This window comes from Fulmarus glacialis, unplaced genomic scaffold (assembly GCF_000690835.1).
Source record: "Fulmarus glacialis isolate BGI_N327 unplaced genomic scaffold, ASM69083v1 scaffold22434, whole genome shotgun sequence".
Taxonomy (NCBI): Eukaryota; Metazoa; Chordata; class Aves; order Procellariiformes; family Procellariidae; genus Fulmarus; species Fulmarus glacialis.
In genome coordinates this window covers 17,034-29,630 of record NW_009210176.1, presented here as the reverse complement: position 1 = coordinate 29,630, position 12,597 = coordinate 17,034, and the positions used below count along the sequence as shown (strand labels likewise).

Here is a 12,597-nt window from a genome sequence, read left to right as displayed (position 1 = left end):
TGCGCGAATGCACACACACAGACATGGAGAGAGATATATATAGATATGTATATATATATATATACACACAGACAGACAGACACCGCTGCTGCCGGCCGGCATGTGTGTGAGGCCGGAGGGGTGTGCTCCTGTTGGAGACAGTTTGACAGCTCGGTTTGGGACTGGGGACACCAGCACTGACAACAAAATGAACATGAATCCGAAAACATCAGATACCATCTCAGCACGGGGTAACCCACTGAAATGAGCGCTCAGTGGAAAAAAGAGCAGCCTGTGCAGAGAAGGATATTTTACTGCAGGACATCGGACCCCGGTCACAGCTCTCGTCCCAAAAAACACTTGCCGCTGTCTGGCCTCACCAGCCAGGGCTGGTCCAGGGATGGCTGCGTCCCCAGTGCCCAGACAGAGGCGAGGGGCCAGAGCCCCAGCTAGGGGACACCCGGGGACATTTGTCCCGTGCTCCGGATCCGTGCCTGACCCAGCAGCTGCCACAGGGGCAGAGAGCGGTGTTTCACCCCCGTGCCGGCAGCCCCACACCTCCCCGTGCCCACCAGCGTCCTTGCTGGGACCGCAGGCGAGCGCCCGCCAGGCAGCGCGTGACTTTACCAGAGACTGGTGCTCCTGGAACTGCCCGTGGGCCGGATCCATGCACGCCAGCTGGAAGATCTCCTGCGGTGAGAGCGGGCTCAGCGAGGGGAACCCGCTCCGGCTGCTCCTGCAAAGACAGTCCAGCTTCAGGAAGGCCACAAGCCAAGTGCTGCCATCGCTGGGCATCGGTGCTCCAGCGGCTCAGAGCTGGGGAGCCCTCGTGCTTGGCCCCCCAACGCTCTCAAGACCCCCAGGACAAACATCATATTCCTTGGAGAGCTGAAGTGGTGCCCAGGCAGGAGAGGACACCAGTGCCCCGGGTCCCGCGGCAGCAGTGGGGACATCCCAAGCGCAGTGCCAGCAACTCCCACCATCTCATTCCCACCAGCCAGGGTGCTGGGATCCCCCACCCACCCTGCACCACCCAGGGACCTGCTGCTCAACAGGTCCCCAGGTTCAGGTCCATCCCAGACCCTCCTCAGTAAGACAGCTTAGTGCTGGGATGGTCCTGCAAGGAGAGCACCCATGCAGACGCCTGGCCATCCCCCTTAGCCACCTCCGCTGCTGTCGGTGATGCTGATGCACACCAGCTACCTGGGATCCTGCAAAAGCTTTGTGCCTGGAGCTTTTTGCCCTGGCCTGCGTTTCTCCTGCTCTCAGCAGCTCTTTAACCCTCTGTGCATCCCCGTGCCAGCTCCAGAGAACAAAACGAGGGCTGCAGGAACAGAAAAGCAACAGGAATACCTCCCTTCTTCTCAGGGCAATACTCACAGGCCCGAGAGGGTGTCCTGCTGGAGGTAAGGCAGAGCCTTCGCGTTCGAGATGATTTCTTGCGGCAAAGAGGACGGCTCCATGCGCTGGAACATGGGGGCATTTTTCTGTATTGAAGAAAGGAAGAAGCTGAGCCTGTATGAAATACAGATGAATGGCCAGCGCTTCACCAAGCGAGTCCCCACCGCTCATGTTTGCTGTCGGGGGCCGAGGGTGCATGTACGCATGCCTTGTAGTCACCAAAGCCCAACCTGTACCACCATCCTCATCCCTCAGCTGCATCCCGTGCAGCTGGCTGCACATTTGGTCGGGACGTGGTAGGAAGCAGCGGGGGTGCTCTGAACAACCCCCTCCTGCCCACCGCGCGCCCTCGCTGAGCCTCACCTGCTCCTCCAGCTGCTGCCGCTGCTTCTTCGCTTTGCTCTGCTTGTAGTAATCCATGATCATCATGGCTGCATATATTTTGCCAACAGTCAGGTCAGAGGCTGAGAGCATAAGAGGGGAAGGAAGGTGGGGGACACTTTTGTCTTAACAGAAATAGCAGGTCTGAAGGCACCAGCACGGATCCTGGGAAGAGCCCTGCTGTGGGATACCCTGGTGACCCTCAAAGTCTGCTCACCGCTCCGAAAGAGAGATGGACACCCAGGCACTCCACGTAGAGATAAAATGGATGGAGACGGCTTGAAAGCATCATCACAAACCACCAAGACACACACCTTCATCACATCATCATACGCAACGGAGCAAGTGATGCTTAGCCTCCTGCCCTTATGTGCTCCAAAGATGATTTACAGGAGACTCTGCGCTTGGCAGGAGTAGATCGGTGCAAATCGGGCATTTTTCAAGAGGGTTCCCAAGGAGCCAGGCAGAGCAAGGCAGAAGCCAGCCTGTAGCAACACAAACCCTTTTCCCACTTCTCCCCCAGCTGGTGATGGGTCTGACCGGTCCCCACCTCCCTTTGGGAAGAAGCTGCTGCAGGTATGATGGAAACTTGGCAGCGATGACAGCCCCCCCAGAGACTCACTTTTTGGCATGGGTACCAACAGGTCAAGCATCTTCTGGGACAGGTGAGGCCAAATGGTCAGGATCTCCTTTTGAAGCTCGGAGTCTAACTGCTGCCAATCTGCACCACCTTGAACCATGGGGGAAAAAAATGGCCCACGTACATCAAGACCTGGCACCAGGGTCCAACTAAAAACACCCCTTTCCCATCCTGAAGTGAGGTTCACAAGCAGCACCCAGCTCTCTCTGGGCTGGGAGGGCCATCTGGCATCAGCGTGCCTGGTCTCCTGCTCTCACAGGGAAACTTTCCTACCATCCCTTCCATATGCGCCTCCGTCTCCCCATCCCCTGCCCTCCCACTCAAAGCTGCCATCTTCAAGCTCGCCTTGGGTCCGTCTCTGCGGCTCCAATCCTACTCCAGCCCACACACACCTGCTGCTGCCCCACTTTCTCTTTTCTGGTGAGCGGATCATGTGCTGGTGAAAGAGCAGCTCCACTTGGTTGAAATCCTTAAATGCTCAGCGATGCGGTGCGAGGAGAGCAGAGCTCTCTGACCAGCGGTGAAGGGATTTGCTGAGCTGAGGAAGACCCAGGCTCAAAAGGAGCTGTCAACACGCACCAGCCGGAGACACTTGAGCCCAGGGCAACTCTGCCGAGCTGTAGGAGACCCAGGTTCAAATCTCTGCTTTATCTAGAGGGGCTTGAACCCAAGGAGCTGTCTCAGCGCTGGGCTTCTGCTGGTATCTTGCCCTGGGTTGGGTTTTCTTCCAACAGCTGAGCTGTTCCCAAGGGACATTTTATTGAAAATGCCACATTTCTGCAGAAAGCTTTTGATCTGATGAATCAGAGCGTTTCCAGCAACAACAACAAAGCAGGTTTTCCTGCTCTGAACATTTTATCTTCCCTGAGAGAGAGGTTTCTGGTCCTCAGCCTTAGGAAGTCAAACACACGTGATCTTTTCCCTCCTTGGTTTGGTTTTGTACATGGGGAGAAAGGGGAATTCTCTCTTTCCCCCTTTCCCCAGTGGACATCAAGCTGTTTCTGCTCTCTAGAAGCAGCTTCTAGTGGGAAACTGGCCACCTCTTCCCTAAAGAAATAGTTTTTTTATAGAGAGCAGCAAAAATTTGCCTGTTCAAGATAATCACTTCCATCCACATGCCAGGGTCTGGACAGCCAACCCCATTTTGGCTGTGATGTCCTCAGCCTGCCCAAAGGATGAGAGTTGGTCTCTCCGAAACCCTCCCGGCTCTGTCCCCTCTCTCCTCCACCGACCTTACCTTTGGCAATTTTGATGTCCAAGGCCGTGCGTATCAGCGCCATCAAGGTGGAGGTAAAATGGACCGTCATGTCCTCGGCCACGGGCATGTTCATCAGCACCAGTCTCTGCGCAAGAGAGAGAAGAAAACAGCGGACGGAAAACAATATCGAAAAACACATCGACCGGGCTGGAGGAAAAGAAATTAAACATTAAACAAAAGGGAAAAAAAAAAAATTAAAAAATAAAAAGCAACAAAGAGTGTCAAAACAGCACAGCCAAAAAAGAAGGGCAAGGATCACCCCGCCACCCCCCGGCTCCTTCCACCCCAGGACACCGGCTCACTGCCTTCCAGGGCTCCTCCTGCACCCCAGGAATGGCCCCTGAGCCCCCCTCCCCACGGCACCGGCGCTGCCACAGCACCTCCCGGCACTTTTGGGAAGACACGCTTGATCCGCCAGGGATGCGGGCATGGGGAATGCTCGGGAAGGGGAGAGGGGGCTCAGGTTTCCGTTCCCCGGGTGGTTTGGCTTTCTGGCTCTCAACCCTTCCCACCTGGGGCAGGGGAGAAAAGGGTCCCTAGCCTTCAGGGACTTCAGATCGGCTGGATTTCTCTAGCATGCTACATCCTGGCGCTCCCTTTTTGCGTCTTTCAGAGATGAAGTTTGCCAGCACATGCACAGGGTCCAAATTATCCAAGGGTGGGGAAGGGAAGGAAGGGTAGAAAAAGTGCAGAAGGAAAGAGAGAAGGGCAACCAAGGCAGGTTAGACACGCCATGCTCCTTCCCCACCCTGGGCAGGCGGGGTGCAAACCGAAGTGACCAGATCCACTTTCCAGAGAGTATATTTTGCTTTGTGAATACCTTGGGTCATCCCTTCCCTGCCCATTCCTTTCCTCCCGGCTTCTCGTGTCCTTTCCCTGCCTTCAAGCCTCCCTTTTTCTCCTGGAAAAGTACGACGGTGGATGTATGCATGCGTGAACAAACACGTGAGAGCTGGAGAGGGTGGCAGGATGTTTGCAAGTGTGCTGAAATCCCCCCCTTCGCTAGCCCTGAATGCTGCTGAAAGAGCCACAGGCAGCAGCCCATGGCCAAGGAAAGCTTCAGTTTGCTCCAGACCTGGACAACATATTGCTCTGTAGCTCCGGGTTCTGCCCTAGCAGCTCCCACCCCATGTCCTTCAGGGCTTCCCATGCTCCCGCTCCATGCCTACGCAGCCGGGAGCACGTTGTGCCTGTGCCGCGAGCTGACTGCCGGCCACTGCTCCAGGAGGAGCTAGGAGGTACAACTCAGAGCTGCTTCTTGAAGGCACCTGGCTTTGCTTTGCACAAGCCATCCTTGGGATAGCTCGTACCGATGCGCCTGGCTCCTCATGCACTGCAGAGCTGCTCCTTCAGGATATGTCCTTGCTGCCCACCTGCTTCCCATCTCCATGGGCTTTAGCCCTGTTTCTGCGCTGGCTGGGACAAAGGTGGTTCCAAGCCCAGGAGACGAGCCAGTGAGCTCCTAGGGACATCCCACCCTCCCAACTGTGCTACGGGGTTGCTCCTCACCTCATCTTCTCCAACCCTCCCACTTCCACACTATTGCTGATCCTGCCCTTCCTCTTCCACTGGAGTCTTCCACCCCAGAGCTCCTCGGGCTTGCGAGTGACCACGTGCGTGGGCAGCGGAGACCAGCCAGCGTGGCCAGGACTTTTCTGAACACACCGGGCTCCCCAGGATTGAGCTAAACACGTGTTGGATGCCCCCAACGCCTCCCCGGCTCCCCCCAGCCCCACCTCCCGCAGCTCCCTTGAGCCCCGGCTCCTGCTCGGCTCTAGCCCCCGTAGAAGGAAGGGTTGATCTACCTTATAGGCCACTTTGGAAGGACATCTCTTGCCGAGGCCTAGCGGTGGTGACATAAGAGTCAGCATTTCATACATCTCAGTGTAATGGATTCGGCCACTGCTCATGAAGGGGGAAGGGGAGGGAGGGAGATGCAGAGAGAGAGGAGGCATTCCCAGAGAGCAGAAAAAACGTACGAACAAAAATAGTACAGGAAAACAGGAGAGAAAAAAAAAAAAACAAACGGACAAACAGGAAAAGAACAGGAAACCCGTTAATCAAGGCAAATCATACATGAGAGACTGTCCTGATGTGGATTTATAGCACTGCTCACACAGACCCAGGAATGCTGGCAGAAAGCCACTCACCCCTCTCCTCTCTGCTGCTGGCCTCAAGCGCCTGCCTCACTAGCAGTCTGGGAGTCCTCCTCCGGTCTCAAGCCCTTTCCTAAAGCCCTCCAGCAGCCCCCAACTTGTCCCACAGGTTCCAGGGCTGTGTGCGAGTGGTATAAATCAGATACACGGCACTCGAGCCATGGGTTATTTGAGATAACGGTGGTTTGCACCACAGTGCTCTGTGGCCTCCGTTGCGTCTTCCCTCCCGGGGGGGGGCCTGGGTATTGCTTTGCATCGCCACCTAACCCATAGCCGGAAGGCTGTGTATCCCCAGCTCATAAGGTCTATGCAATTGGGAGGCAGCATCTTGCATAGAAGGCAGTGGGCCAGGGTCACTTGTCAAAGGAAGATGCCCAGTTGCTTCCGTCCGGCTCTGCGGATGGACCGCTTTCCCACCATGCACCAGTGCAAAAGGCATGCTGAATTGGCTGAAAAAACAAAACCGGGAGGAAAAGTTGTACATGCCATGCTCCCGCCCTGGCTCTCTCCCGCATGCGGCTGCAAGTTCCACCAGGTTGGAGTTTAAAGAGTCTCAGCAGAGGCAGCTGTTTGGGCCTTCCAACATCGGGGTTTCGTTTGGGTTTCCCAAGGGAAGCAGCTAGGACGGACCCCCACCTCGCGCTCCTCTGCTCTGTAGGGACCTGCCTAGGGTTGCTGCGGTGAGGAACGCTACCAAAATGGGGCCACCCGATGACGCCTCGAGCCCTCTGCCAGGCTGAGATATTTGGGTTGTGCCTCCCTCTCTCTGCACATCCAGGAGGCCGCTGAAGTACATCTCCCAGGGATCCTGGGCTCGGCCACCTCTTCTTTCTCTCGTGCCAGGCGTCCGACCTGCACTGCAACGTTCAGGACGGTTAACGGGCAAGGGCAACAGCAACAGCAAAAGCATCGACCCTTACAGCTGGGCTGGGAGGATGCTGCTGGAGAGGAACCCATCTCAGCTGGGGTGGCCTGGGACAGAGGGCACTGCCAAAAAATTAAGCACTCCCCATGGGATCCTGGCCAATTCCCTACCCATGTGCTGAGAGCAGTGTGAAAAGGGGAGAAGAAAATATCTCCTCAGGGGTACCGGCTGGTTTGGAAGCCCCTGGCCAAAGAGGCCCCCACCAAGATTAGTCCTGATATTTTGGATGTGAACCAGGGATGGTGATGACCCGCAGTGGGAGCTGTTTGAGGTGCAGGCACAGAACAGGCTGGGCAAGCCATCCCCTTTGAGACCTGACACACCTAAACGAGTTGGAAAGAGGATTGATAACAACATTGGAGACTATTAAGTGGGATAATCAAGAGGAAATATCCAAGCCCAGGAGTCCGTAAAGCAGCACCTTGGCAGACCTGAATGTGCGCTGACTTGAGGTGTCTGAAGAGGAGAAGATGACTTCAAAATTTTCATGCTCAAGAACTTTGTGCAAAAAGGAAGCAAGACAGTGATCTTCCACCCATCCTTCTTGGCAGGGGGGATTTTAGTGTACCCAGCACACATCAGACACCGTCTTTCATACTGAAATTCTCTGCACAATGAAGGAAGAATGGATTCCCATGAAAGGAAGAGTGCATCAGCGACAAAGAAGGACCACACTATCTGTTCTCACAGACAGGCTGCATACTTTGCGGCTTCTCAGAGCAGAGATCTTAAAGCGTTCTGAGCGCACAGCAGTGCCCAGAAACCACATCAGAAACCTGAGTGAAGCACAGGAAGGCACGTGGGATGACATCCATCTGAACAGGACGGCTCCCAAGAGCTGGTCCCAGCACGGGCGCATCCTTGATGGGAGAGCTGGCCATCTGTCCTGTGTCTGGATGGAGATGTGCCCTGTGGCTACGGCACAGGGTGGCCTGTAAAACCACCAGGCACTAATGGCTCGGTCCTGGTGCTCCGAGAGAACCCTGTGAGTGATGGAGGGGGAAATCTGGGGGACATCTGTCCTCCTGTGGTTAGGAAATAACTACTGTGCCGTACCAGGCTGTTAGGAACAGAGCACCAGAATAGCAAGCGATGCAAGAGTACATTCAGGAATGGGAGATGTCCACAGTGACATGAATGTCTGTGGAGCATTCACCTGACCCATAACCCTCTCAAGGGCTACTTTTAGGGGACAAAAGTGATGCCTTGGCTCACTTTTGCATGACTGTTAGAAGCAGAGGGGGTGAAGAAACGTAGAGATAGCCCCAAGGAGCAGAGCTGACTGCCAGAATACAGTTCCAACAAGATTTGGTTACAAGACCTGCTCTCCCCAGCAAAAGGACAGAGCTTGCTGGTCTTCCATGGGAAGTCTTCCTGCATCAATGCCCCTTCGTTAGCCCACCTGCAGATGGCCTAGCGGGTATGCTTCCATACCATGCTGCACCACTATGCTGCATCCTGAACTTGCCCAAGAACAATCTCTTTCAGAGCAGGCTGTCCACCACTCCATAAATATGTTGGTGGTTGTTTCTGCAAGTCACCATTGTCGCATTGCCTGGCAGGATACGGGTGTGGGCTCCAGGAAGGGGAACCTGTGCACTGTGACGTGCAGGGCAGACTCACCAAACTGAAAGGTGAGCAAGTTGGGTTGGCATTTTGGGATCTGGACCATGGTGGCAAGATGCAACGACCACGTGGGTTTTCTTTCTTCATCAATTGCCTCTTGGGGATTGTTCCAGGGCAGTCGGAATCCCTGAAAATCTCTCATGACCTTGAAATACCCCATGCACAGGGCGGAGGAGACTGCGGTAACACAAGGAAGAGATGAGGATGGTCTCCCTCACATGACAGCAGAAGCTGGTCTCACTGTCTCTGTCCCCACCTCCCTTTGAGTTTATCCACCTTCACTGCTCTGTCCAACCCACAGAGTCAGCAGAAAGCCCAGACTGCTGCAGAGCTCCCTCTTCCCAGGAAGCACTACAGGTACCCTTCTGAGCACCAGGCGATCCAGCTTAGGAGAGCAGCGTTTGCCAGTGAAGCCCTGATCTCAAATGAGAAAGACTAGGAATTCCTCCTGAAGGTGTCTTCTGTCTGCAGGGACCTGAGCAAGTGCCCTCGGCAAAGCTGCCACCCTTTGCCAGGGATGCAACAGAGAAGAGTGGAGAGACCACAAGGAGCCCCTCCTTGAACGGATGAGCCATCTGAGATTCTGCAAGAAATCCCCTATCCCTAAACGCCTCTTCATAAATGAGATGACCAAGAGTCCAGGTCTTGTCTCGCTTGCTCTGCTTTACTTCTGGTGGTCTACTTCAAGATTTCAAATGTGTGCATCATCGCCATGACCAGCTGTGGAGGGTGACAGACCCACCCCAGGGATGCTGGCTGGAAGAAACATTTCTGGTGCGGCAGGGAGGATGCGGTGGCTACAAGGAACCCTCTTCCCCTGCAGAGCCAAGATCACAGGCTGGGGGTATCTGAGCTTCCCCCATACATCTTCTCAGATGCTGCGAGGGATGCAGAGGGAAGAGCGAGCTCTGCGGTTCCTCCTTTTGGGCCACGAACACAGGCATGGGTGTCGTGGCACTTCGGAGGAGATGGCAGGTGCAGGATTTTGCTCAATTGTCACCCCAAAATGAGATTTTTAAAAAACATGCAAGTCAGAGAGACACAAGGAGGCCAAACCGCTGCTGTGGACTCACGGCCAGCAGCTGGGAGCTCGGCTCAAGCAGAGGGAGAGGAGCTGTTGAGCTCCAGAGATGTGCCCAGGTCCGGCAGGTCCGGCAAGCCAAGGGCAAGACTAGCTCCCCAGAGAGGTGGTCATATGTCCTCTGAGTGCCATGCTTGCAGGAGGGTCTGTTGGGCACAGCACGGCATCCCCCAAAGTTAGGGGCCTCCCCATCCTCCCCCCAGTCCCCACTTTCCAAAACAATGGCAAAGTCCCTAACGTCCTCCTGCCTTTGCTCCCCCTTCCCTCCCCAGGAGTAAACCACATCTGAACCCCCAAAAACCTCCTGCTCCCGCGTGAGGGCACTTTGAGAAGCCAAGCAGGGACGGTGGCATTTGGCCTGCCACCCTTCGGGGGCTCTCTGCGCCGACGGAGCCGGAGCGGGGGGCTGGCTGGGGGACGCAATTTGTCGAAACCCACCCCGGGAGGCTCTGAGCCCCCCCTGGCCCCACTCATGCCTCCCCTCGAGGAGGACAGCTGCTGGCTCTGGGAGGCCGCGGACCTCTTTAAACTCGAAGGAAAGCAACGTCAGGGTTCCCTCGGGAGGCTCGGTGGCGGTGGAGCAGGGGGGGGAAGGAGGGGTGGATGGTGCGTCCCGTGGCCAGGTTGTGGCGGAGGACTGGGAGGCAAACCTTGCACGCCACCCTGTAGGGGCAGTTCTCTCCTAGGCCCAGAGGAGGCGAGATCACCCGTACTAATTTGTACATATCCTTATACGAGATCCTGCCGCTGCAAAGGAAGCACAGGTGGGTTAATAGGACACTGAAAGGGTGGAGGGGAGGACGGAGAGCTTAACGGGGGGATGCTGGGGCCGTCTGTGGGGCAAGACCCCCGGGAGTGCACAGCTCTTCTCCTTCTGGCTCTGTCAGACCCAGAGAGGGGAAAGCTGTGAGCATCAGCTACTGCCTTCTCCACCGCAAGTCAGCTCATACCTCCTCTCGCTGACCCATCTTGACCCCAGAGAAGGACAGTTTTGGCGGTGAACACCACCCCATCATCCTTCCTCATCGTGCCCCTGGATGCCTACGCCTGGTGGAAGAGGGCTGGGATTTTAGAGGGGGTGAGACTGCAGCTTGGTTGGGTTCTAGCCAGCACGAGCCCTTTTGGTGGAGTTGTGTCCCATCGCACCACCAGAGAGTCTGCCCTTGCACGGCCAACTCTCTGGTCCTCACAAGGTCCCAAGGTGGTTGGCAGCTGAGTCACTTGTATCTCCAATATCTGGGGAACCTGAGACGGGGAGAGATAATGTGACCAGCTGGTGACCGGTGGCTTTGGCACTAGCATCTAGGTCTCTCGCAGTCCAGTCCTGTGCTCTGACCACCAGACCACGCTCTGCCAAGGGTACACATTATTAGAAGCAAAACCTCCCATACACACACCCCTTCTCGCCCACAGAAGCACGTCTCCCCCGACCCGGGTGCAGTCATCACAGGATATGGCCCATATCCCTCCTGCACCGGTTGAAATAACAAAGCCATGGAGGCGGAGAGCTGGCAGGAGAGGGTGCAGGGGCCATCGGATGCTGAGCTCCCCGCTCCGCTCCAGAGCAGAGCCCTTCGGGAAGCAGGACCGTGTGGGGTGGAAGTGCTGAGGTGCAGTGTGCTGCAGCCTCCTGGGCATCCTTAGACAAGCTTGGAGGGAAACCGCATGAGAAGGCAAAGATCAGCGTTATCGTCCTACCCGGTGCCTTTGCCTCTGGTTTCTCCTTGCTCTTCTCCCATCCGCTCTCCATCGCTGGCCAGAGCATTGCTGGGCAAAACCCATCCCTGAGCCCCCCTGGTGTTGGGCAATCTCCCTGCAAGACCTTCATGTGATGGTGCCGGTGTCAGGATGCAGAACTGCTGCCCCACTCGGATGGTGGGACCCCTTCGGATGTACTCACCCGTTCCTCACCCAGCAACAGGGGCCAGGGCTGCCCCCACGGGCCCGGCACCACCAGCTCCTGTGCACGTCCCCTAACCACTGGCTACATAGCATGGCGAAAGAGCACGGCTTGCTCAGAAATCAGAGGGGTGCATGGCATCGATAGAACAGCTCAGACACTTTTTCAGTGACTATCCTGGAAACCCAGGCCACCATCATGGGGGGCGAGAGTGAATGAAGTGCCTGATGTGAAGAAATCCTTCCCAAAAGCCACGGGTGAGAAGCCCCACACCGAACAGCTGGGTGTTTCACTGCTCTCACCTCCTCTCCTTTCTCTAGTTGTCCATCAGGACATCTACTCACCCATGCTGACCTCTCCCCCTTGCACAAGGCACATTTGCCCACTAACAAGCAAAGCCACCTGCTCACGGGGGCCTTGCATAGCAGCAAGGGTGCTGGAGGAGGCCATGCGAGGAGGAACCCGGCCAGCACTGAGCTGCACAGGGTTCGACAGAAACAGGGGAGGAAACTATGCCAGGAGCTGATGATGTGAGGCATAAAAAAATATCTTGGCTGGAGCTGATCTCTAGAGGGGCAGGACATTAGCAGTGGAGGTGAAGAGTCTCCAAAGGGAGCGCATGTGGCTGCCAAGGGCTTTCGAGCTAAGATCGCCCACGCTCCCCAGCGCAATGGTAGTGGGTCATGGCTCCAAAGAGGCTGTCCCTGGGCTGGGGGAGGGAGGAAGGGACCACACATGGAGTTGGGAATGAGTGGAGGGCAAACATGCTCCCAGAGCCGCCAAGGGCTCCACACTGCCCTAGGGATGCTCCAGACTATGCTGGGAGGGGTGGCGGAGAGCAGCTCCTCTGCAGCAGCAGCGGGAGCAGAGCCAGAGCCCGGCCACCCAGGGTATATATGGCCGCTGTGAACCCATCCCATTGCTGGGAACAGGCTGCTGCCTGCAAGCGGGAGCCCTGTTCGCTGGGGTCTTCATCAGCAAAGGCATGAGTGAAGGAAACAAAGTCCTCCCGTCTCTAGAGGGGTGAGCGGGCTGGCCAGCATAGGAACACAATTCCCCAAGCCCATCAAACACGCTCCAGACAACGTCCTCCATAGGTGACTTGGCAGGAGCCCAGCAGATCCGCAGTGCCTCCCCACAGAGACACGCTCAGCCCTGCTCTGATGGGGAGCTGTGGGTGCTGGGGACCAGGCGATGGAACCGTTCTCAGGGCAGAGGCACCCAGCTGGTGCACGGGGACAGGGCAGGAG

The 12,597-nt window shown here is 56.3% G+C and overlaps 1 protein-coding gene across 1 annotated transcript in view; it reads right to left on the bottom strand.

The window, feature by feature from the left end:
- The window catches only part of LOC104076281 (voltage-dependent R-type calcium channel subunit alpha-1E), a gene marked incomplete at both ends in the record, with an annotated part of 30,527 nt that overhangs the window by 901 nt on the left and 17,029 nt on the right, over positions 1-12,597 (bottom strand). Inside the window, 6 exons of the mRNA XM_009577100.1 lie at positions 607-715; positions 1,360-1,466; positions 1,744-1,844; positions 2,384-2,491; positions 3,639-3,744; positions 5,465-5,561. Coding sequence (XP_009575395.1) covers positions 607-715; positions 1,360-1,466; positions 1,744-1,844; positions 2,384-2,491; positions 3,639-3,744; positions 5,465-5,561 — 628 coding nt within the window. The remainder of the gene's footprint in view (positions 1-606; positions 716-1,359; positions 1,467-1,743; positions 1,845-2,383; positions 2,492-3,638; positions 3,745-5,464; positions 5,562-12,597) is intronic.